The 25271-nt window shown below is 56.6% G+C and overlaps 3 protein-coding genes across 3 annotated transcripts in view; 1 reads left to right on the top strand and 2 right to left on the bottom strand.

The window, feature by feature from the left end:
• VOLCADRAFT_81178 (uncharacterized protein) overlaps positions 1–5684 on the bottom strand; it is a gene marked incomplete at its 3' end in the record, with an annotated part of 7617 nt that extends 1933 nt beyond the window's left edge. Inside the window, exons 1-12 of the mRNA XM_002950518.1 lie at positions 5459–5684; positions 5227–5336; positions 4666–4722; positions 3962–4086; positions 3622–3697; positions 2879–2952; positions 2271–2334; positions 2034–2120; positions 1586–1629; positions 1247–1299; positions 810–889; positions 361–544 (exon numbers count right to left, since the gene is read on the bottom strand). Of these exons, the coding sequence (XP_002950564.1) occupies positions 361–544; positions 810–889; positions 1247–1299; positions 1586–1629; positions 2034–2120; positions 2271–2334; positions 2879–2952; positions 3622–3697; positions 3962–4086; positions 4666–4722; positions 5227–5336; positions 5459–5579 (1075 nt within the window). The 5' untranslated portion in view covers positions 5580–5684. The remainder of the gene's footprint in view (positions 1–360; positions 545–809; positions 890–1246; positions 1300–1585; positions 1630–2033; positions 2121–2270; positions 2335–2878; positions 2953–3621; positions 3698–3961; positions 4087–4665; positions 4723–5226; positions 5337–5458) is intronic.
• Positions 5685–6535: 851 nt separating this feature from the next.
• Positions 6536–15990, bottom strand: VOLCADRAFT_91089 (uncharacterized protein; the record flags this gene model as incomplete). The annotated part of the gene is made up of 17 exons (XM_002950517.1): positions 6536–6706; positions 7078–7137; positions 7569–7682; positions 8162–8236; positions 8513–8937; positions 9298–9640; positions 9931–10128; positions 10442–10545; positions 11355–11467; positions 11975–12093; positions 12822–12965; positions 13785–13979; positions 14536–14633; positions 14718–14784; positions 14861–14949; positions 15445–15496; positions 15970–15990. The coding sequence occupies 17 exons, from the start codon at positions 15988–15990 to the stop codon at positions 6536–6538; spliced, it is 2388 nt and encodes a 795-aa protein (XP_002950563.1).
• A 702-nt stretch (positions 15991–16692) lies between these two features.
• Positions 16693–23459, top strand: VOLCADRAFT_91088 (uncharacterized protein; the record flags this gene model as incomplete). The annotated part of the gene is made up of 13 exons (XM_002950627.1): positions 16693–16875; positions 16996–17142; positions 17355–17663; positions 18197–18331; positions 18867–18938; positions 19275–19400; positions 19596–19736; positions 20036–20233; positions 20612–20713; positions 21025–21188; positions 21526–21943; positions 22594–22974; positions 23181–23459. The coding sequence occupies 13 exons, from the start codon at positions 16693–16695 to the stop codon at positions 23457–23459; spliced, it is 2655 nt and encodes an 884-aa protein (XP_002950673.1).
• Positions 23460–25271: the final 1812 nt, after the last annotated feature.

The raw sequence follows: 25271 nt of genomic DNA, 5'->3' as shown, positions 1-25271 counted from the left end.
CCGGGGGGAGGAGGAGGGGGAAACAGGCGGATATGCGAACAAACAAGATAAAGAACAATAACCAGGAAAAACACCTTAGGTTGGTGGGCAGGTGGGTAGGGAGGGATAGGGAAAACAGGGGGGGACGACGAATACGGCCGCAGTTGCGGGGTCAAGAGGAGGTCGGTAGGTCCGGGCGGAGGAGGAGGAGGAGGCTGGTTGAGGGGGTTGTATCGGGGTCGGTGTGTAGGAGCGGCAAGGGGGGAAAGGAGGGTGTGCGGTCTGATGCGTGGCGGTAGCAGTGCCGTACGTATACACCATCACACACCACTACCCCCGCAGCTCTGTACCAACCCCACCCCCGCCCCGCCCAAACGTGACGCGCCAGGTCACACGACCTCACCGACGACAGACCGGGGGGACCGGTCCACCCCTTCCTCCCCCCTCCCCCAACCTCTAGTACGACAACCCACTTGGAGCAAGGCCCCCGCACGGGCAGGGCCTCCAGCGCGCCCGTGGCAACCGAGTTCAGTTCGTCCACGTAAGACCTGAGCTTCTCCATCACCTGCAAATCATCGCCCGATCTCGCCAACGTTCAAACACGAAATCATATCATATTCATTTAATGTGCTACAATATTTATCATTACCATTCACCATTACCGCGCCCTCCTCCCCCTCGTCGTGAGCGGCTTATTTTGACGGAAGCCATCAGACCACCCGACCAGCCCTCCCTCCCCCCCCCGTCCCTCCCCCCCAGCTATTGCACCCAAGCTCCCCCCCTACACACAGGGACTTGCTCCCCCTCTCTTCCATTCACACAGCTCCCACCTTGTCTACATCGTAGAAGGGAGTTATGCGGCAATCCCCGCACACAGTGGCCTGACCGGGAATTTGATTGATGGAGCCCCCTTGACGGCGGAGGGGGAGAGAGGGGGCCCCGGGTGTGTGTGGGGGAGGGGACGGTGTTTGCGGTGGGAAGCGGGGAAGGGTAGAGCCGTGACGGGAGAGGGGTAAGGATGAGCAGCGAGCCCTGTGTGGTGATGTATGTTACAAACTTGGGGGGTCTTTATGCGTGGTGATAAATAAATGCCACTTTTCTACTTTTTAGTGAATAATGAAATAACGAATGAATAACTAAATAAATATCATTATTATTTAATACTATTATTTCATAATATTATTACTAAATATTTATTTCATAATATCATTTATTAAAAATACCTCCCAATAGGACAAGAGCAGTAAAACCCTGCTCTGACACGCACCTGGGTAAACCCACTGTGTGGGCTTCATGGTGGATGGCGTCGCAAAGCCGTACCTATACGGCAGTACGGATGTGTACAAAGGGAGTTATGAGAATTGACAGGACGATATGCCGTGATTTAAATATGTCTCACAGCTCAGAGAATACGTCATGGACGGGTACGGAATTACTCTGGTGTGAAGCGACCGCTGTTCAAGCGTGGTATCAGCACGGCGACATCCTCGACCTATGTCCCGACACCAGTTTTGTTCCACACACACACACACACACACTCACATACACACACACACTCACACACACAAACGCCGCCCTCTTTCCCCCCGCCGTGCGCGGGGCCCACCTGGCCTCCTCTGGGTGGGCCGGGAAGTCGGCGTAGAACCGGTCCTGCGGCGGTGTGAAGTGGGTTGAGGGCCCAGGGGGCGCAGAGGTTCAGTACCGCCATAACAGTGCCATTGCTAATGGCACTGCGGACATTGAGAAAACAAGATCTGCAGTAGCGCAGTAGCAGCTGCGCAGTAGCAGGAACAGCAAAGAGGACGCTGGTGGCGGGAAGAGAGCTGGAGTGGCTCTGAAGCATCTTCCACACTTCCGCCAGGGGCTGGTGGTCAGGTGGACTGACACTCACGGCGGCCTTCGGAACGGCCTTCGCGTACACACTGCGGCCCCTGGGGTGGCAACACCAAACAAATCAGGCAGTAGGTGATGAGGCACACACACACACAGAGACACACACACACAGGAACACGCATGCACCGTACAAACGGACAGCTGTGTCCCCCCATATTCACCTGCATGTATTGTACGGCGGCCATGGCAAGCTCGATAGGGTTAATGGACTTGTGCGGCAGACCGCTGTGAAACATCTTGCCGTAAACCTGCGCAGGAAGTGCCGTACAGTACTTGGCGATTTAGGCGCCGTGACGTCACCTGCCGATTTAGGCATCATGAATGGCGCGTCACGCTATGCCGCGTCACGCGGCATAACTCTTACGTCCAAATCGTGTCGACCGTACGGCACGTCATACCTTTAGTGACCAGGCCAGGATTCCACCTGTGCCGATGCATGGCTGGGAGTCAGCGACGTCAACCCTGGGCCGGGTGGGCGAGTGGGGCGAGTGGGCGATCGGGCGAGTGGGCGAGTGCGCGAGCGGGCCGAGTGGGCGAGTGCGCGAGCGGGCCGAGTGGGCGAGTGCGCGAGCGGGCCGAGTGGGCGAGTGCGCGAGCGGGCCGAGTGGGCGAGTGCGCGAGCGGGCCGAGTGGGCGAGTGCGCGAGCGGGCCGAGTGGGCGAGTGCGCGAGCGGGCCGAGTGGGCGAGTGGGCAAACCAACGGAGGAAGCGAAAAATTCCTCAACAATTAACCTCCTCCTCATCCTCCTCTGTTACATAAAGCCCAACGATTATGGCCCCCCGGCTCCTGCTTCCATGTCCGAAGGCTTTGCCCCGTCTGTCCGCGGGGATGATTCCCCAAAACCCCAAACCTAAAACGCGAAAAATGAAAACCAAAAAGGAGAAGCCTGGAAAAATCGCAAGACTCTTCCTTTATTTCATGAGACATCGAAAACGACTGCACGGCGTTCTTTTCGCGGGGGAGAGCAAGGTACGGTATACGACAAGTTTACGACGCATGTCGTACCAGTACAGTGGCCCCGCACGCAGGTTGTCCAGCAAGTGCTCCTCCACCAGCTTGTCAATGCCGATGCCCAGCACCTGCACGCCTTGGCATGAACATAATACTGAATACTGCTTATCCATCAAACAGTCTTGGGTTGGGCTTTACAAGTGATGTCAGCAGCAGTCGTACTGCCTGTAGTGGTCTCTTCAGAACTCCAGTGTAACATCATTCGCCAATTATTATGCACAAATAGGCAATGACAAAAGCAACTAACCTCTTCACCAGATCGTTTTCCCATGTATGAAAAATATTAATCGTGCATTAGTAATATTATGATAATTATGATATTATGATTTATATGACCGGCGGAAGACGGAACGAAACAACTCCATCACTGTAGCAGCTGGCCGCTGAAAAGGCCCCTCGAGATGCTGGTCGAGCGCTTTGCGCGTACTTGTAGGTGACATGTGTGCCGTACATACAGAGTACCAGCTACCACAATCACCAATGTCCTAGCATGGATTTGACAAAATGTGCGGTCCACCCACCCACCCACCACACACGTCTGATGCAACCGAAACAACCGCGCAACCGAAACTCGGCACACCCCGCAAGGATTCGGCACTACCCAATAACCGGCCCAACCAACACTCTAGATACCTCGCCTAACCGTTGGCTACCAGGGATATATTACCTGATAAAGAGGTAAAGACAGGATGTTGATCCCCATCCCCCCACACGTAACCGGTGTTTACCCATCTCACCTTGCTGTTTTCTTCATTGGCTATGTACACCCCCACGATGGTGCGTTTGAGCTTGGGCCGCTTCTCACCAAGCTGCCTGCCAGGCAGGCAGCCCGACAGACAGACAGACACATGGATTGGCAGATGGGTGATCAATTAGCCATTAAAACTGAGTAGGGCGGGAAAACAATAAGACGATGGAAACAAGGATCAAACTGAATGTGTTAGGGTAATTAGCGGGAAACTAACCAGCGGGAAACTACAGTTACGCGAAATGCAACGTTAGCACACTAGGCCACCAAGTTGACGGTTGGGGGTTTGACGCGCACACGCAGAGAGACACGCGCGCACACCCATCTACCTGAAAAGCTCGGTGAGCAGCGCCACATGCCCCAGGCAGTCCGTGGTGCCGCGACCGCGCAGCTGGTCGCCCTCCTGGGTCAGCTTGAAGGGGTCAAAGGCCCAGGTCTGCGGGTCGGCAGTTACCTGGCCAGCAGGATGGATAGACAGACAACGGACAGATAGGCAGGTAGGTAGACAGGTAGGTAGGCATGACGAATTTTCGGAACCGGTTAAAAAATCTCTGATATCGGGTCAATTAATGCAAAAGGAGGCGGCTCTTAGGATCTAGGACGCGACCCGAACTACCAGTAAGATGGGCATGACAGTGGTAGCCATGGCTGTGAGTGAATATCGATGGGCAAGCAACCAAGCCGAAGCTTCACTGGGTCTGCCAAGCCCGCTGTGTGTTGATTGGTGTTGATGCAAGCCAACCAATCATTCCCAGCCGGCCGATGCATACCACCGCCACAGACAACATGGCAAGCCAGCGCCCAACAAGGAGGAGGCCCCCGCAGGAAGACTGCGACATAACGGAGAGCGCCACGGCGGCTATGGTGCAGTTGTGCAGTTGTTGTGCAGCGGGCAATGGCTTCGCCATGAGCATCAGTCTCAGTTTTAAGACGAATACACGGAGGGGGTGAACCAGCACCTTTGAATGGCGCGCAAGTGCAAAGGAGCTGCCCCCCATCCCAGCACCGCACGCTGTCGGCCACCACGACTCACCACGTCCAAGTGGCAGCCCACGAACGACATGATGCCGCCATCAGGCTCTCCAGGATACTGACGCACGCGTTCGCGCGTGTCGGGACACGACGTAGGGTGTCGAGGTGGGGCAGCATTGAGAGGTCATGATGGGGCAGCGATATAGGTAAGGCAAGGCCTACATACGGCATGGCATGGCGGATACGACGAGGGCCGGCCACCCCCTGGAGAGGGTAGGCATAAGCTAGATGTGGGCGTAACGCACCGAGACGGACCCTTTCAGAGGAGAAGGGGAGATTAGTAGCGAACTAATCGAAAAGACGTCATCACTAAATACAACCTAAACGCGCTGGAGAGGTCTTTTCAGCGGTAAGCTACTACTGATGGCTGCTGCCCGGTTTTGCAATTGCTCAGGCCTAACTAAGCCTATGGTGGGTACTATGACTACATACCCACGACATACTATTAGATAGATGAATCAGATGGCAGCCCTCGGTAGTGGATTGCAACAACTGCGACCGGGCTCGGTCGACAAGGTGGCCGCCCTCCAGGCAGCTCAAAAGTGGTAACATCCCGCCACACCTCCACAATGATGTTCCCTCGCCCCTCAACATAGGAGATATGTCGAATGCGGAGTGGGCCGCCCTCGTCCTCGCTGAAAGGCTGGAGCACGTCCAGCACATGTCGGCCAGCTGCCGCAACCACGGGGAGGGGACGGACACTGCCGTCAGTTATGATAGTCACTGTAACATACCTATGAACAAAAACATCGTTTATCCATGCACAAGGTTCCCAATGCTCCCAAGCTAAGCACCTCGGTCCTCTTTCGGTATTGCTTCCGGAGGATTATTTTGGAGGAGCCCAGCCTCCCCAATCAATTTCTCAAGTAAATCAAGGAAATGCTTCTCATCTAGCTCAAACGTGTGGATTGGCATCTCCTTGCTTTAAGTTGTTTGTCGAGCGTTTTGCTTCCGATGTAATTAATGCACGACTGCGGGAAAGGAGCACCGACGAAACTCGATGAATTGCCTGCTAATTACCTACAGTACGTATTCGATAATTAACTTTCATATTTACAGGCGCTCCCCCTTCACATTGATGAAACGGGCCTTATCTTTATGTCTGGGACGATGCGCGGATGAATCACTTGAAACCGTAAATGCCCGTGCTACCTTCCTCCCAATTCAGCTTCCTGCGAACACTCGTAAAAGTTTAAAATCCGAGCCCGCCACTCTTAATTGGCAGGGCTTTGGCCGATGATGCGGGATATTCCCGCCGACGGTTGGCAAGACCAAAGAGGCAAGGAGTTGTACAACTACAAGGAGTCAAAATGAAGAGTGGAGCCAACGTCAAAACAACACTTTGCACTCTTGAAACATTCCGTGGACTACCACCCATGTTTTCTGGACGCGACTCCCACCCACACCTTCTAGGACCGTGCTGAACAACACACCGAAGACGACGCAACTCTTTCCCAAGAAAACCTGCCAAGCAACCAGCGCTGCCGGGAACGAAACGCAAGATGCACAAAACGTGCATCCACCCTCCTTCCCCAACCCTTCCATGCGTCAGTTCACTGAATCACACGCACGCGCGGCCCCAACTTGTGAGCCAGCCACCAACACGACCCCCCCCCCGTGCACATCGCCCCACAATTATGTAGCGGTACACACCGCTGCGTTACACCAGTGCAACTTGCCCGAAAGAAGCCAAGATACCAAAACGTGCTACTGCGTTGCATTTCTGTGCAACTCGCCAGCATCGAGATACCGGCACACAACACACAACACGCACATACACCATTGCGATATACATTCCAACCTCCAAAGAGGGAACTCTGTCGGGAACCTCCGAAGCCTCAAGAGCTCTGCTTTGACCGTCAGGCAAATGATTATGCGTTTCCCGCGGCTCCCTCCCACAAGTCCTTGCGCTCGTGCTCCAGCATGTCCGCCACCCGAGTACGTACAGCCGAAGGGCCCGTTGTCATGCTTGCCGGTTGACACCCCTCACTCGACCACATGCCCATGATCAGCTGCTGCAGTCCACGACCCAGACCCTCGTTCTGCACGAGCGTGTAGTTGTAATTTGGAGGGGTGTGGGGATGGGAAAGGCAGCGCGCAGCGGTGCAGCGGATGAGATCAGCGCCTGCTGGCGACATGCGTGACGTTGCCACACAGTTGCCGCCGCTGGCAACGATGTGGCGGGATAAGGACCATGCATCCAGAACCAGGCCCGCAGCAAGGAAGCAGGGTTCCAAACGTCAGCAGCGGCAGACACGCGGTGTACCACAATGGACAATCCGACCATGATGGGTCATGATGGATCACGGTCAAGTGTAGGAAGAAGGATCTGTGCGGGTCTTGGATATGCCGGCGGAGGATGGGCGGACGGCGGGGACGGCGCAGATGCGTTAGCTGGTCAGCTACTACGTACCTGGCCGCTCGTAACCCCCTCCAGCCAGCTCTCGTCCCACTCGCGAAGGTCGGCCTCCACCTGCGGGTCAGGACGCCACGCACCCGCACGCAAGAGAACAACATGAATGCCTTTGAGGACGGCTCACAGATCTCTCCTGTCGAGTGAAAAGGCCAGTGCTCGTGGCGCTGACACATGCTTGCACCTGGTAAAACGAAGTGAAGCAGAGCCGGTCCACATGCTGCTGCTGCTGCTGCTGCTGCAGGCACGCCAGCTAGCTGGCGGCATTCCATTTCCTTTCAAACAACCACTTGGCTGTGGAAAAGGACCGGAACCCGCATGAGGAGTCACCCGGCACACTCAGTGCCTGGGTACCAAAGCACGGCGGTACCATCTTCGAAAGGTAAGCCGACGCATTTACACTTGCATGCGATGCGCACAGGGTTTCGACGGACGCAGACACGGACATGTATACGTAGCTCAGGATTGCGTCGAAATGCGCGCGCACTGACCTTGGGCAACTCAAATGCGCCGCGGGCGCTATACGTGGGATTGCGCTGCTGGTGGCGCCAGCGTGCGGCCTGAGGCGGCAGGTCTAGCGACTGTGCCACCAGCGATGTGACCTGCTGGGCCACCAAAAGCGGGTTGGAAGGGGAAGAGGAGGAAGACGAGCGATAATGATGTCAGATTGGAGCCCGACAATGTAGCTAAGCAAGCGACCCGAAAGGGGACAGAGAGAGAGAGAGAGAGAGAGAACGGAGAGAGCGCAATGGGGACGGGACTACCGTCTGGAAGGTGGCAATCATCAGCCCAGAAGAAGCTCACATCACAGGAAAGGGTGATCACCTCTCCTGCACGTTTCCTACGAAGTCCCACGACGCATTTTTGCACCTAAAGCGTGATTTCCTCATCGCCGTCGCCAAACAAAATAAAGACCGCGAAAGCAGGAAACGCAGGAGGCCACCTGGTATCTAGGTGATGAGATTCCCTACTAGCTCAACTCCACCGCGCAGTGCTGTCCCAACGGCCTGGCCCCCGGACCCGCGGACAGCAGAAACCTGCAAACAGATGTCTCCTCCCAACCGCCGCCTATACAGCCACCTACCAGGCTATCCGCCATCCGCGGTATCTGCTGCATTCCAAACATGCCACCACCACCAGCTGGAACCCCTTCCTGCACCTGGGAGGATGGCATAGAGGATGGCTGCTGTACGTTGTGCAGCAACTGCTGTGGTTGCTGCTGGCTTGGGATGTGATGGAGATGGGTTGCATATTGCTGCTGCTGCTGTTGCGGGGGCAGCGGCTGCGGCAAATGCCCGGTTCCGCGCACAGCGACACCGCCGACGTTGCTGTGTACGTGAGTGGCCGTGGGTGTTGCAGATGCTGGCGGGGCAGCCCCCAGGGGTGTTCCCCCTGCGAGGGCAGACATGGCCGCAAGCCGCGCTTGCTTGCGCACCCGGTTGGTTTCCGCAACCGTTGCGTTGACCGCTCCAGGTTGTCCGGCAGCGGCGTTGGCTTGACCAGCGCCGCCGTTCACTTGGCCTGCAAATCCTGCGGCGGGGCCCGCGGGCTGGGACTGGATGCCCATTGCATTCACATTGGTGGCGGTGGCTGCGGATGGTGTTGTTGGCGCCGCCGCTGTTGCTGCTGTGGACTGCGATTGCTGATTGCCGAAGAAGTTGGCGGCGGGGTTGGGTGCGCCTGGCGGTGGCAACCGTCGCGCCACAGAGCTCGCCCGCGCGCCGAAGACTGAGGTCATACGGTCGCGCGCCGTGGCTGCGGTGGGCGCCACTGGCGCCGATGCAGCGGCAGCACCTCCATAGAACCCGCTGCTTGCAACATCGTGGCTCGGCTTGTGGGCCCCGATGGCCTTAGGCTCGGCTGTGAAATCGACGAGTTTCAGAGATTTGGGCATGGGGGTTGTTCGGAGGCATGTACGGGTGTGCACAGGCAACAGGCCAGTATTTCCGGCAATGGGGCCAACAGGTGAGGGGTACAACCGCGACGCACAGAGATAAACCCAGGAGGCCGTCTTATCGGAATTTCGGGCCTTGTAATCCTGCATGACCTAAGCTTTTCGCCCATGGGAGGAGATTTGTGGAATGCCCTGGCAAGCTGACGGCGTGCTGAAGATGCCCCCATTGGGGGAAGTAGGCCGCCGCAGCTCCGGAGCCACGCACCCATCAATAGCCATCACCATCACCATCCTCCAAACCGTTAAACAAACCAAGAATGCCTCACCGGCTTCCTCAATCCGCTCCAACACTAGCAGCGACACTTCCACCCGCACAAGTTGCGGCTCTCCTGGCATGGCCCCCTCGGCTGCTGGGGCCCCTGCTGCATTGCACGCGCCGGCGACGTTCTGTTTGCTTGCGGCGATACCAGCGGCGGTGGCGGTGGCCCCGACCGCACCTCCCGAGCACGGTGCGCCTGAATCCGGCTGTGATGGGGCATTGCTGCTACCACTGTCAGAGTCACTGTTGGTGCTGTCTTGCCCTGTTTCCAGGTCACGGCATAGCTGCGGGCATACGATGATGTCGTGACAGTGTGGCCCCACCAGCTCCCGCACGGTCATAGCTGCAACCTATCCGCGGCGTGAACAACAGTGGACAGCGTCGTACGAATCAAGCTGCTATCCGCCACAACGACACACAAGATGCTGGCTAGCAGCAGCAGCAGCACCAGGAGTTGTACCGCAGACTGTTACTCGTGGCAGGGGTGGACCCCTCACTGCACCCCGTTGCGAATGACCCGTCGATGCAGCAGCCAGCACCTGGCATCGTGTATACAAGCAAAAATGCACGCACAGCGCGTCCATGCCTGTCATATCCAGAGCCTCCCAGTTTCTCTACCCGGTTGGAGCCCCATCCTCACCTGCACAGCGGATCGCAGTGCGTACTCCTTGTGGTTGTCCGTCACCATGGGGCCACCGTTGCCCACAGCAGTGCTGCGCTGCCGGGATGGACTCCCCGGCGGAAGCACGCCTAGCGCAGATGGCGGCACGCGTAGCACGCACAGCACGCCAGTCGCGCTCTCCAGCTTGTTGTCCAAGAATGGCGACTCCGACGCAGCCTGCATACAGCACGTGTGGACTCTTAAACCAACGCAACCTTCCGGAGCTGAGAGTCGTTTCTTATGTGGTATGCATTACGCCATCCAGAAGACCCGACCTGAGACTCCGGGTCGGTCGGAAGGGCACCGGTACCTGTGGCCGCACATGCCCCGTCAGAGGCTGTGCCCATTTCCGTCAAAAGGACGCGTGCCATCTTCGCCAGGAGGGTACTATCCATCAGTGAAGTGGGTACAAACGAGGAAGGCACAGACATCGCCACAAACGCCCCCAAGGGGAGGGAGCAGAATGGCCCTTGGAACCCCAAGATGTTACCTTAACGGCATCCTCAGCCAGTGTGCTCAGTGCACTGGCTAGGCCGGCCTGCTGCAGGAGCGGTAGCGGCAAAGCTGCCTGGCCTCGGCCCAGGGTCGCGTGGCCTGCAGACCGCAAAACCCCAAAACATGTACGCACCGTCAACCTCTTGAGATTCACCAACAGAATTCACTATTTTATTAAATTATTGTAAAACATTTACTCAACTTGCAGTAAGTTTGCGCGCGAACCAAATGACCAAGAAGTGAAAAGCCTTCAGTTCAGCAGTTCTTTGAGTTGGAAAGGACCAGCAGAAGCTGGCGCTCGCCTATCTGGCCCCATGTCAGCAGGCGCTGTCCTGCGCTGTATGTGCTGTGTATCCCATTCCCGGGCCTGTATACACAACACATCCCATTTTCAACTGCAACAGCGTTATGCAACGCTTTCCTTGTCTGCATTCCCTAAAGGGGAACTTAATTCGTCCTGCTCAGACGACCACTGCCACCCCGCATAGAGACCCGCCTGCCTGCGCGGGCGCAGATCCTACAGCCTGGAACTATTTACATATGAACCGACTATTGAGATGGAAGTGAATCGACCGTCCGAACGGATCGACGATGAAGACGAAGACGGAACGACCAAGCCCTAAATAGGCAGCACTGGAACGGAAAGGTCCAGTCCAGTCTGAAGGACCGCGAAGAAGTAAATGCGGGACCCGCTGTCCGAGTGTAAACAGAAGCTGTCTGGTGAGACCACAAACCGATTAATTTCCAAGGCGGTTCGCGGCCCGTTGACATCACTACACACTGCCACCTCGAGTCTTACATACTCAGGTGCAGGCCAACCTTTTTCAATATTAGTTATATCCTTGGGCTTAGACGTCTTTCAATTTCGTGCCGTAGATGCAACAAGGTACACGGCAGGCCCCACGTACCCGGGCACGACAGCAGGTTCATCATAGGTGGGAAGAGCGGGCGCCGGATATTTCGCAGGTCGCGGCCATGCCACAGGAAGGCGCCGTGTGACACCTTGAGCACCTCCGGGGCCCTGCACGCAGTATCAGCATCAGGTAGTAAAAATAATAGCAGTAACAGTAGTAGTAGTAGTAGTGTGGCGGACGTTCAATCACATCATCCGCACGGCCCCGGACCTAGCTGAGTTCGTGGGGGCCAAGAGTCTCTTGAATCAACGCGCTTTCCACAGCAGTCACAAATCGCTGCAGCCCAGTTCGCTAATACTTAATGCCCGGTTAATGCTTTACTTTGCACGGCGCGGTGAAGCAAGGGGGCTGAGGTGGGGACATGCAACCAGTAGGGCCATGCGGGTGCCACTTCACGGAGAAATGGGGTACAGCGCTGGAAGGGGGAGACCCACGGAAGTTCCCAGTTGTCACGATGCCTCCCTCATCACCGCCTCATCCGGCCTCATCACAATCCTGCTGCTCTCCATGTGTAGCGCGGGAATTCCTGCGCTACAGCCCATGGCCCCTCCTGTGGGAGGAAATGGCGGCAGCCGGCATCTCAGCCTCGAACTGGAGATGTCACCTGCGCGTACCTAAGGGCCCACAGCGTGGATTGGACCGTGTAGACAAGCGTGTTGTCCGCTATGGCCTCGGCCTGGCCCATCGTTAGCTCGGCACTGGCGCGGGTCAGCACTCCCTGGGCAATTACGACCTAAGGGAGGGGGATCGATGGGGCATGTCATGGCAGGGTTGTAGTTAGGCGTCCAGGGCGATTATTGCTACGACAGCATGAGTGCGATGGGCTTTCCGTTCAGTGGATTGGGCGCGCAGGACAGCCTGGGACATGGGGGATCTGATGGCGACATTCATACTTGCATAGGGCGATGTGCCCACTGCATTCCGCCGTAACTCGTCCTACAAAAGGAGACACCCGCAATCCCTCAGCACTCCGCCAAAGGGTTGTGTACAGGCGAGCCCAGCTGAAGAACCTCACGGAGCGAAAAGCCAAAGCGCCAGAAACCACCAGCAGTTCATGGCAGCGTGTCCAGGAACCAATCGGGGCCAATCCCCCCAGCAGTGACATCAGCTTTCTGCCAGCCAGGTGCCGTCCGTTACGTCCGGTTTCCAGCAAAATACGGCCGAGGGCTGTTCCGCATCCTGCCTTGCCTAGTATCAGGGTTTTCCTAACCGCAACGCAACTTCCAGACACGCCGCTAGGCACCGCATCTACCGCGCCTTTTAAAGTTGTTTGATACACGTATCTTCCCCTCCAATTCGGTATTGAAACCCCTCGGGCCGTGCGCATTTGGGTCTGTGGCTGGATCCTCGGTGCCATCTATCTGCAGCTCTTAACCCGTACCCCTCTCGCCGAGGGTACAAGACCTCGGCAGGTCGGATCACCCTTCCCCTGGGAAAGGCCCCGGTCCCAGGCAAACGCACCACCAGATGCGCCACCTCCTCCATTGCGCTGATGAGTGTGTCAGCAGCTTCCAGCCGCCGTGTACCCTCGAACTCAAAGGGCCGCGTCAGCGCCGCCGCGACGAAATAGCCCTGACGCCGCAAATGTCGAACGAGTTGCAGCAGCTGCAGAGGCAAGGGAAGAGATGGGATAGTGGGCGCGGGACGCGGTGCAGGTGGGCGCACACATATGGGAAGAAGATGCACCGGGTGAAGGTTGATGACGCAAGATGTGGACTGGCACGGCGCCCGATATCCGGCCGTGTTCTGGTGGCCAAACGAAACCGCGAACACCCCAGGAGTGGGGAGGGGAGGAAGAGACACGGCAAGTGGCTCCAAGGCAAGTGCTGCAACCAGATCGACACCAGCTCGATCTTCACGCCACAACGCGCCTGACTACGCAACGATGAGGGTAATAAGGGCACAGCTGGGTAGATACTGGATAAGAGGAGTGACGACGGAGCGCCGGTCAGAAAGGCACGGGGGACCCTGCTCTGGGGGTATCCGTGTGCCCGCCTGATTCGATTGAGTTACCCAGGCACGGCAACAACGCGCAAGCGCGTATTGACGAGCACCATTGACTCACACCGTGCACGTCTCATGGCCCTATAAGGCGCGCAGCCAACGCATCCGTACTCTGAACTCGTGCACAGTGCCTCGCTGGAACCGATTTCTAAAGCACCAAAAGCGGGATGCTGGGGAAAGGGGTGCTGTTCGCGCCGCTCATCTTTCTTATAAGGGGGGACGCCAGCGCGGGCCGGTGTGGGACAGCTACTGGAACGGTATGGTGGGCAGGGAGTAGGGGCATGGTGGGAGACAGACCTGAGCTGGGCTGAGCCCATGCTCTGCTTTCTTTCGCCATGTTATCCCTAGGTGGTGCATGGTAGTGTTGATGGCTTCGTTAGATGTCTTCATAGGAAAACCCCCCTACCGCCTACAACGTACCATCGGCGAGCCCCCGGGGCTGCCAAAAGCCGACCCCAGCACGAACACGGCTCCCGCATGGCCATCAGGCGCCTCAGGCGCGGCGGGGCTGGTGACGCCGCCTGAGAGCGCCATGAGCTCTGTCTGGCCCAGACATGCATCGTCCCCAGGCGCAACCTCCAGCACGCGCGTGGTGGCTTCGGCTGTGGACAACACCTGGGTGACGTGGAGCGGCCCAGTGGCCCAGTGGTTGGATGGATGGACAGGCGGTTCGCGGTCGGAGATGTGGGGTTGGAATTCAGGAAATCTGGGAAAAGAAAGCTACTTTTTTATACCTTTTTAACTGCCGGACCCCGACAGGAGTGGTCCGGGTCCCAGACGGGTTGGGCACTGTTAAGGAAGCTTCGCTTGCACGTCCCACGGCACGTGCCCGCCGGCATTTGTTGGGGAAAGGATGCACCTGCCTTCCCCCGGCAATGTATCTACCTCGCCTGCGCCTTCGCACAAATAGTCATGCTGTTCAGTCCTGCCACAACCACCACCTCTACCACCGCGATTGGCAGCGTTATCAATGTAGAAAGCACTGGTAGGCGGAGAGTCAAGCCACGCATGCTGTGGCATACCCGAAAACTGCACAGCGCTTCCTACGCATTCAGTATTGCCAGACAAGGACAATCAGCCATCAGCCGTTCCCGTTGCCCTGAGAGAAATAATCACATCCAGAGCTACGGCCCTTTTATTGATTTTACCAAAATTATCGCTTTTTACGCACGCGGCCCTTCAGGCCCTTCTCTAATAAAATAACGGCTCCACGCACTCGCTTGTCGGAGTCCAGAGCCCAGAACTCCGCCTCCGGCAAGGCCTCGGACCCTGCATGTGCCGTCGGTCGGGTTTGAGTACGGGGTACGGGGGCCATCCATGGCATCTTCTTTTTGGGGTACCGTGGTGCCGTACCTATGAGACGATTGACCGCACTGATGCCCCGAAGCCCAAGGCCAATGACTTTGAGCTGGGCACGCGCCTGCGTTGACGAAAAGAGCTTACGTGCATGCCTTGTATTACTTTGGGGGAAGCGACATTGACCGTGTCCATCCTACCGTTCGCTGCTGGGCCGGGAGAGCAGGCACTGCCGTTCCCAGCTTGGCAGGGTTACTCGCCCCGGGTATTGACGCTTGCACATCGTCACCTTGACGGTAACGGCACACGCCCGAGCGCAGCTTGGGGGTCTGTTATGGGTGGATGCTAGGTCGTGGGACAACCCGGTCGACAGAGCGGCAGAACGTGGCCCTTTCCTTAACAGGACTTACTGACGTGGTCGACAAGGGACAGAGGCTCGCACCAGGCCGCGCGCCAGGGTTGTTGACCGAGGGTGGGTTCGATGTCTGACGCGTCACGTGTGGTAGCTCCGTCACGCTTGACCGTAAAGCATGTGTTCTGGAAAACATGACGACCCCCGCGCGCGGATGCTACAGCTGCCAGGAAGTATGCAGTTAGTGGATGTCGTGTAAAATTAAGGTATCGTTGACACTTCTGCTGCTTCAGTTGCTACAAAACTATGCTGGCAGCCTAAGGCGCAATGCCATTCTTCCCTTCTTCACTTAGAGGTGTACAGGTAGTCCAGCGAAGGAGGTCAGTCCGTTAAGTGGTAAAGAGACAACCAAAGTCTCAACCGGGCACGGACCTCCAGGCCCTGGAAAGCTGTCGTCCCTATTCGAAAAGCCGTACCACGGCCCCTGAATACGGTCGAACCGAGGCAAAACAGGTTATGCAGGGTTTCTAATGTCGTCTATTAGGTTACATCAGGTACTATAATAGTATTTGATATTTTTTAGGAGAACTTAATGCAGCTTCGTTGAGTGGTCTAAGTATACTGCCAAGGGCTTACACTCTGTGAAGCAGAAATGAAAAGAAATATTTCCGGACTGGGCGTGCGGACGCATTCTGCGCTACCGCGTTGCACGCCACTAGAACGGTAGGGCAGGGCTTCTGGCTTTGTCTGCCGGTACAATCAGTCCTTCTTATTTCCTTGTGTCTTACATGGAATGTACGCAGCCGCATCATGTCGGCTCGGCGCTTTCAACATCGTGGCGTTGGGGCACTGCAAGCATTCGGGGAGGCGGCATCGCAGCTTGACGTTGCGACGACGACCGCAACCAGCGAACTGATTGTCCGTTCCCTTCATTCCTCTGGAGCCGATGTGTCTCACCTTATAACGCACTTGAATCATGCCTTAGAAGGTGGGGCTGTAGGAGGACCGCTCGTGGTTTGTCTGTACTGTGGACACGCAGTGCTGGGCAGCCGCGAGTGCAGTTTTCCGGATCACATTAAGCTCATTGCATTTCTTCTTGAAACTATGCGATACGGGTCGAATTACACATGTTGCTTGCGTTGTAACCCCGCAGGGTCCAGCGCCATGTTTCGCGCAACCCACCATACGCAAGCTTGTTTGAGCACAACTGCATCTCTCGCAGAGGTAAGTTGGTTGAGTTAATGGAAAACCTTAGGTTTCACACAACGGGTTTGTACTTCAGCGTGTTGCTTCACAACGCCACCTTAGGTTAAGTCGTGCCTTTCTTTTATGGACGCAGTCTGAGGCATTTCAACACTTTACAAGCTGGGCCTCAGTTCAGCAGCACTCGACCCTGCCCGATGTCCTTTCAGCTGCACCAGGTGAGCACCGAACAATTAAAGTGATTTGGCGACATGACTGTGAAAATGCTTCACAATTATTTACTTTACGCTCGGGACTCAGGCCACAATAGGTGGACACTTGCGCAAGATGTTTCTACACACACCATCCGTCCTCCGTTATTTACATCCTTAGGTTTGGTATTGTGTTTGTGTGTACCGACTGCCTGTTTTCCGACTGATTTCGCGCTTCCACTGCCGAGCAGTACTCGCGGATATCGGGACTTCAGCTCACGTTGCTATGGCTGCTGATGCGGCTACCGTCATGGCGTATGACGCTGCACACGCCTCGGTGTTTGCATTGGCGACATGGGCTAGTGAGCGGCTCGCCACGGTTGCGACGATGGACCCGGATTCGTACAGCATTATGCGCGGCACAATGGACAGTGTCATCGCTGCTTTGCACGGAGTCGTCGACACGCAGGTGCGGCATATCATGTATGGGGCGAGCACTTAGGCTAGTCCTTAAGTGATATGCAGGTGTTCCGTCTTATGGGCGGATTGCGTCGGTCTTGACGCTCCAGAGACCCCACCCGCTTTGCAGGTCGGCCAAATGGCGTGGGGCTGGACAAGCGCGGTTGTGTTGGGTGTGCAGCAGCTCATTACAACGCTTCGCACGACGGCCCCGGGCGCTGAATCCACCATTGACGCTATGCTAGCGGCGCAGCAGGCAATGCGAGAAACACTGCTGGTGAGCGCAACACGTCCGCCCCAGGGTCGGTTTTATAACATTACTTTTCCATGTATCGGTGCCCGTCCTGGATGAATCAATTTTCCCCTCAACCACTTCATCAACATAACTCCTCAATGGATAACCGGTGTCGTCCAGAAACGAAGAACCGCATGCCGCAGCGCTGACCCGTGCTTGTCGCCCGGCTCCCGTGCCTGATGTCCGCGTTGTAGGCTGGCCCGACGCCTGCCGGCAACAGCAACGCTGCGACGCAGGTGGCCATGTTCGCGTTGGTCCTTCTCGTGGCCGCTATCCCGCGGGGCAGCCCTGCGGCACGGGCGCCCAGCAGCGTCCCTGCGGCGCAGGGCGACTCGGCGTTTGGCATCCCGTCCGCGCCCTCGCAGGGCCTGCTGGGGACCAGCACATCCAGCCGCAATTTTGACGCGTCCGTGGCGGATGGTCTACCGCTTCGCTACGACCCCAAAGGCCTGGATGACTACTTCGGGCAGCGGCCGCTGGTGGTGCTCAGGCGAAATGCGCAAGTGGGTAACCTGGGGACGCTGCAGCTCTGAACGGTTGCATGGCGAGGCGTCAATCTTACACGAACTGGGTGACCGCCTTTCCCATTCTAGAGCCGCTTTACACACCGCCTTTTTGAGCGAAAAGTGACAACATTTGCGGCGTGCATGTTCGGAAAGCAAAAAAAATAGTGCAGGATGTGCAATCGTGTCTATACCATGTCTATACATGATAATAAAACCATGTGTAACACCGACTAGTGATTGCCAGTACCGCGCCAGCATCGTCAATGTGCTGTGGATTGGCGCTGTTATAGGACTTGGCAGCGACGCGCGTTGCGTGATGTTGGGCACACGTGCCGGCAATTTACCGGCTTCGAGGAGTCCGCCATTTCCCCGAGCCGGACATATTCTGCTGCTCCCCCGGCCCGTTGTGCTAGGCTCTTTCCTTGCTTTTCTGATACGAGCGCTTGCATTCACCACATCAATTCAATCCAGTCGCTGTGTGAAGCAACAGCACCTCCTTAAGAGTTGGGGCGTTCCTAATCCCCTTGCAGGTCTTTTCAAAAATTGGCGGATTTGCCGTCAACGTCTTGATCGACTGGCAGATGGGCGTCTTCGAGACCAACATGGGATTGCGCGCTAAGGAAGCTGGCCGGATTATTGAGGACTTGGGACCAGCGTACATTAAGGTAAGATCCGTGTCGTCGCTCTGTGGCGTTGCTGTTGTATGTGGGCTGAGTACCAATTGGGGGTTATCCTGTTAGCTTTGAAGTTTACGTAACAGCCGCTTCATAAGTAAGGTTCTTAGGCAGAGATGCGCCATGAAAACCTGGGTTTGGAGTTTACGACAATCTATGTAGCTAGTTGCCAGTCATGGTGTATGGAGCTCCGTAATGGTTTCTGTCAGTTTTGTTATCAGTTAGGTTATCCCTGGGTTCGCCAAGCCGTGCGCTGCGGGCTGCTCGTCCGGGGGAAGCAGAAAAGTATGAGCCAGAAGAAAGCTATTTGTAAGGCTGAGCGCAATGGATTACATCCCCTGTTTTCGAGCGAAATAGCCACACGGCCGGTCCCCCACGAAACACCTTTTTCTCAGCCGTTTTTTGCTTTTAAGCAGCCTCATTGGATCATAATCGCCAAAAGGGAGAAGGTCCCTGCTTGCCCTTAAAGCTGTGAGGGCACGAATGGAGGAAACGTCGCTGTTTGGGGTGTTTGCGGTGCCTGCAGATTGCCCAGCAGTTGTCTACGCGTGTTGACCTGGTGCCGCCCCCGTACCTCGAGGAGTTCAAGCGGCTGCAGGTAGGGAGGGCACGTGACGCTTGATAAGGGATATGACTTGGGAGTACGCGAACTGTGACCTAAATCCTTAAGTCCCCCTGAAATAATCCCTTGGCGGATCTCCATAGCTGGGGAGGGCTCTGTTTGTTACACATGCATCGCTTTTGAAATTTTCGAGTCGGGGGTTATCGACACGGGGCTCGGCTTGGCTGCGGTTGCCGTCCCCTTTGAAAGACCGGTGCCCTGCCCTATGCCGTGCTTATGGGGTGGCGCTGCTTGGTCTCCATTTCTGTTGTTTGCTTTTCCACTTGTATTATCATTGTGAGGTGCTGGGCTGAGTGTGTCGGTCCCTTTCAGGATAATGTGCGCACCTTCAGCACCATCGAGGCCCGCGACGTGCTGGAGTCCGGCCTCGGCTACTCCGTGGACCGGGTCTTCGAGTGGCTGTCTGCGGAGCCGCTGGCGGCCGCCAGCCTTGGACAGGTATGCGGCCACGACCCGGGCATCCTGGCTCATCCCACAATGTATCTTGCACGCGCACGCGTCGCCTGCTCTGCAGCGCTCGGATATGCAGCCAGTTCTCGGCACAGAACAGAATCTTTTATATTGTTATCTCTTTTGTCGCAAATCCTTGTACGAATGGCTTTTGCATGAGTGAGCTCGGTGGCTTCCTTTCAGGTGTATCGCGGCAAGCTGCGCCCAGAGCACGGCGGCGCGGAGGTGGCGGTCAAGGTGCAGCGGCCGGCGGTGCTAGAGACCGTGGCGCTGGACATTTACATAATGCGCCGCGCCGCGATCCTCGTATCCACACTGCCGGGGGTAAGCCTGCCGTTAAGTGAGCGGGGGGAAGGTGCCCGGTGCTCCCATGTAATTCCTTTGCACTGCAATTCTTTGTGCTTAGTACCACAGCAGTTTGGAGATTAGCAGCCTGAACAGCAGGCACACGGGTGACTCTCATCGTCGCCTCGCCTGTGTCTTTTATCATTCGATTTCATGGCCAGAGCCTGGTCAGAGCGTGGTCGCGCTCTCTGTTGTTGTGTGGCACCTCGTGGCCGGCCGACCGCTTACTCCTCCGTCCGCCCACCCGGTCCTCGCTGTCCCTCCTGCGCTGTCCCCAGATGTCGGACCAGTGGGCTGTGGTGCTTGACGATTGGGCTTCACGGTTCTTTGAGGAGATGGACTACCAGCTGGAGGCCTACAACACCATGACGTTTAAGAAGCAAATGGCCTCGCTTCAGGGTATTACCGTCGCCACAGTGTATCCGGAATTCACCTCGCGCAAGGTCATTGTCACAGAGTGGATTGAGGGAGAGAAGGTACGTGGCCATCACCGCGCAGGGTTCCCTGTGGATTGCTGCCGTGTCCTTGCGCTCACGTAACGCTTACGAGAGTCCAACGGCGCGGCACGAGAGCAAGCACATGCTCGCAGCGAGGCATGGTGGGCGAGACGGGATGGACTTCCGTTTCTGCGGCCAGTCAACGCGACCGCCTTACTGCTGCTTTCCAAAGCCTTTTCCATTATGTACTACGCTTACCTAATCACCCCTATTTTATGTTGGACAGCGGGGTTTAAAAATGCCTGCGGTTTTCCCTTCATACCTGCGCATGCCTGCTTCACCCTCATTTTTTAACAACTGAACTGTACCAATCACTGTATGTGCAATGCGTCCCCGTTTCTCGCTCTATCCCAACAGCTGAACCATTCGAAGGCCGAGGACGTACGGGCGCTGTGTTCCACGTTGCTCAACTGTTACCTCATCCAGCTCTTGGAGACGGGCTTGCTGCACGCGGATCCGGTGCGTAACAAATACCGGGCCACGCCAACGCACTTGCTGCTCCGCAACGTGCGCCACCGGTTGCTCTGCTTTGCCTTTTCCACGATGAGAAGAGCTACTCATTCCGTTCCCACAACGGCGCACAACGGCGCTTCGCATGTTTACCTGCTAGGGCCTCAGGGATGGAAATTTTGACGCAGCTCAGTTTTCATATTATCATTGCATGCTGCGAGGAATTAAAATCGCCCCGTGTTCCTGACCCCGCCTTGCTTTGCCCACTTGCTCTCCCGCCGCCGTTTGCGTCGTCGTGGATTATGGGTGCACACCTACAGCATCCCGGCAACCTGTTGCGAACCGCGGATGGAAAGATCGTCATTCTGGACTTTGGCCTCATGACGGAGGTGACGGAGGATCAGCGCATCGCTCTTATTGAGTTCATTGCGCACCTGACCATGGAGGACTGGAAAGGCGTGTCCAAGGACCTGCTCGCGCTAGGGTAGGACAGAGTTAAGCGAGAGGACAGTGCGGGGGATGTGGGGAATGCTGCTGTGATGCGTGTTTCGTAGGCATTTGAGCCATGGCCACTTCCCGAAAGAAACGCCAGCAAGCAACGCCATCCGCAAGTGCTTCCTTTCTTCTTCATCCCCCCTGGAACATTCCGTTTTCATTTTTTGGCCTCTCCTGCTGCTGCTGGCATTTGCTGTGACGTGTTGCACGGACGCATAATCACCATACGTGAAAGGTGATTATGGTGACGGCATCTGCTTGTTTATGTGCATCTGACATGTGTGACATGATGACATGCTAAATGTATCATCAACCCTCAAATCCAGGTTTATGCCGGATGGCATGCCGGACAACGCGGAAAACCTCATCGCGCCCGTGCTGGAGCAGGTGATGGGCCAAATTGTTAGGGGCGGTGGCCTGCGAGGTTTCAACATTGGCTCCATGACAAGCCAGCTGCAAGGCGTGGCCATGAGCTACAAGATGTGCATCCCGCCCTACTTTGGTCTGGTCCTCCGTGCCTTTTGCGTGATCGAGGGCATTGCGCTCAAGACGGACGAGAACTACGCCATTGTCCAGGAGTGTCTGCCTTACCTCTCTCGCCGGCTGCTGACCGACAACAACCCGCGTATGCGGAAGGCGCTGCGCCAGCTGCTGTACGGCAAGAAGAACCGCATCGACATTGAGCGACTGTCCAAGCTCATCTCAGCGTTTGGTGCCTTCACGACCAACTCAGCGACAGCCCAGGTGCGTCAGTGAGTGGGGGGTAATGCGTAAGTGCGTGGGTCCATGATGGCGCGCCGTCTGCTGCTGGAAAGCGAAAGCAAAGCAACCATGGCGCCCCACGCGAGTGCTGTCCTGAGGGCTGTTGTCCTGCCCTGGTTGAGACCTGCAAGGCCCTCTACATGTAGTATGCGGAAACCAAACCTGAAGGATCAAGCTCCCAATGCGCATCCCGTTATGCATACACACATATGATTGTGTGGGATAGGGGGTTATGGCTTTATCCTTGGTCACTTGCCTATCAGTCCCGACCTTTCCCGATGTTTGGGGTACCGTTCCGTTCATCCGCTTCATCCGTTCATCCGCTTCTCCGAAATCAGTGGCTTCTTTTTTCGGGTTCAGCACCCACTGCCACCAGCATCCTCCAGTGGAATCTGCCTGGAGTTATGAATGGCGGTGTCAACTGCACTCCTGGTCGGCTCGCAGGTCTCTCACTATAACCGGGTCCATCATCGTGCCATACATGTATGTGTGCGTGCGTTCGGTTACATTAAACACTGACCCCTATAGCACTGGCTGTGTGATGCGGTTGACGATAAGCAGCCCTTTTTTCCTTCCCCCTAGCTTCTCATACCCACGCTTCTGTGGCATGATGTCCCCTGCTCGCTGTTCAGGCCGCCGGCCCCACGTTTGGTGCGGCTGCGGAGCGGGCCTATGCGGAGCGCATCAAAGGCCAGCTCAACGGCGTTGCCGCCTCCAATGGTCCGGTCGTCAACGAGGCCACGCGCGAGGTGCTCAAGGTCGTGTTTGCCAAGGACGGCAGCTACGCCCAGGAGTTGATTGTGGAGGAGATGGTGGCAGCGGTGGACGCAATGAGCCGCGAGGCGCTGGGCGAGGCGCTGCGACTGGTGCTCAGTTCGGCGGGCGCGGTGACGGCGCTGCGCTCCGTGGAGGCGTTGGGACCTCTGAGGTCGATGCTGATGCCGCTTCCGCTTCCACTGGAGATGCTTTCGGCGATGGCGCCCTCGGTAACGCTAACGCCGGAGGACCGCCAGGTGGGCAGTGCGCGCGGGAACCTGCATGAATTGTATATGACGTGTGAACCGCGTAGGAACTGTAGAAAGGGGGGAATCAATCTACATGCAGTTCAACGTTTTAATCCCACGGGTTAGGCTTTCCTGCTGCTGCGCCGTGTTTCCTTCCCAGATTTTGGTCTCTAGAATAGTTCCCCGGATCCATTTGCCTCACTTTTTCACCACAGGCGTTGGCTATGGTTCGCACACTGCTGGACCTGTTGCAGCCATCGATTGCGCGTTTGCCCGATGTGGCTGCTACAGGCGGTCGCGCCATCCGCGCCGCCGGCGAGCTGATGCCCATGGTTCCGGAGCTGCTACCCGGCATGCGCTCTACCCTGGAGCTGTTTATCAGGCAGCTTGTCCGCCGCATGGCGCTTCGGCTGGCGGAGGATTTGGAAAAGTCATCCCCTAGCGGCGGCAGCAGCAGCTACAGCGGCAACGGCGTGGGCCAGCAGCAGCAATAACAAGGCACTGTCCATGTCGCGTCTCCAGTTGTCGCGACTCCACAGGGCCCGCCTGGGGTTGCTGAATTCGGATTGTAGTGCGAGGTTGGATTGTAGTGCGAGAGGACGGCATTTAAGCGGCGGTAGGCCGGGCGGACGACGGGATATGCGGCATGCCGCAAGCGTTGCGCCGTACGCGGCGCAGTGTACTATTTATGCAGGTTATGCGGCGAGGGCGTGTGTGTAGCCGTGTGGGCTTTACTGCCTTCAACTTGTATTTTCCGCGGCGCCGGGGGCTGTTGTATATTGGATGAGCAGCGGGGCTTTTCCCAGTGGAGGCAGTTGGCGAGATTGTTTGGTGCGGCTGGACAAGAGACATTTCGTTGGCAGCTTGGCTTGAGAATTGCGGTTGCGCGCTTTTAGTTTTTATGTATGTATGAGTGATTGTGTACTTAAGTTGCGATTGTTGCTGTGAGCCCCCACAAACGCAGATGTAGAATAGTATTTGTACGCGAAGCGGATGGATGTGGAATTTTGGCGGGTCGGCAAATGACAAAAAGCATCTCTCCTTGGTGGGCTTTCCATGGACGGCTCCCGTCTTCACTTTCCTTGCCCACTTCCACTCATCCGTGAGGCCTTTCGTCCGAAATGGATGTGGGATCTGGATGGGAAGCGCAACCTGGGCCTAATCAGCGCTGCCGCCCAAGCTTGCCTAGGTGCTCGTGAACCTCTGAGCACTCCTTGACGCTGGTTGTGCCATTTATAATGGGTCGGGATTTCGTCCTGGTGGCGATGTCGGTGACGGAAAGGCCTTCGTTGCCAACGCATGTATCGGCGTCCATTTTATCTGTTTTCATGTAGAGCGGAGCGGCCACTTTTCCGCCTAAAGCACCGGCCGTCCCGGCAGTTGGCGGGTGTGTGGGATAAAGCGTGTGCGGATGTGTGCAAGGGTATACGCGGGTCTTGAAGGTCCCGGTGCTACGTTGAGCTGCCGGGCGGTGGTCTGGTCTAGAGTGTCGCAGCGCCGTTCTTACAGAACCCCAAAGTCAGTCGGCCCCACACGTTGGTTCGCGGCGACGGCCCCTGTCGTACGGGGGACGCCGCTGCCGCTTGTTTGTTTTTCTTTGTGCAAGAATGCTTGAGGCACGACCGGATTTGCTGTCTAGTCTAATAAACTGCAAGGTGTCTTGTATTTCCGTGTCGCTGCGCACTGTGGTGCACCAACTGTGCCCGCTTGCGATTTGCCTTGTGTAGTGCTTGGTGAATAAAGTGCGCGGCTGCCTGCCTGTGTATTGAGGTAGTGTACATCCGCTGGCTATTTGTTGGGTGGCGTCTGAGGAGCGGAACGCCCGCGCAGGCCCAATGAGGGCCCCGGTTGTCGAGGCCGCTGCCGCCGTAATTCTTCTTCATCACGTTCACACTCACAATTCTGAGCCCAAGTAGAGTTACGTAGAAGCACCTAGCTGGTGCCTGTGGGTGTGTCGCGCGTTTGGAGGCTTTGCTTCTTGGCGTATAGAGCTGTATAGTGTCATGCACAGTGGCTGGCTTGTGGTCGATTCTTCTCCGGACGCTGTGTGTTTAGGAGTTGGAGCTGGTACCGTCTTTGCGTATGTGTAAAGCTGTATGGCATGAAGGGCTGTTTATGCTGGGCGCTGCCGTCCGGTATCATGCCTCTTGCGTGTCACCGTATTGCTGTAGAAGAAATAAGGCTTGGTGAATCATGGTGACCAAATGTTGCCATCTCTTATGACTCTGCACGAGGGCTTCCATTGTTTGGCGTGAGGTTTTCCCGGGTCCATGCGACTTTGATGCCTCCAGTTAAGCGTGTCTCAC

Source organism: Volvox carteri, assembly GCF_000143455.1.
Source record: "Volvox carteri f. nagariensis unplaced genomic scaffold VOLCAscaffold_19, whole genome shotgun sequence".
Classification (NCBI taxonomy): domain Eukaryota; kingdom Viridiplantae; phylum Chlorophyta; class Chlorophyceae; order Chlamydomonadales; family Volvocaceae; genus Volvox; species Volvox carteri.
The sequence above is the reverse complement of the archived record's forward strand: the minus strand, read 5'-3'. Positions and strand labels throughout refer to the sequence as shown.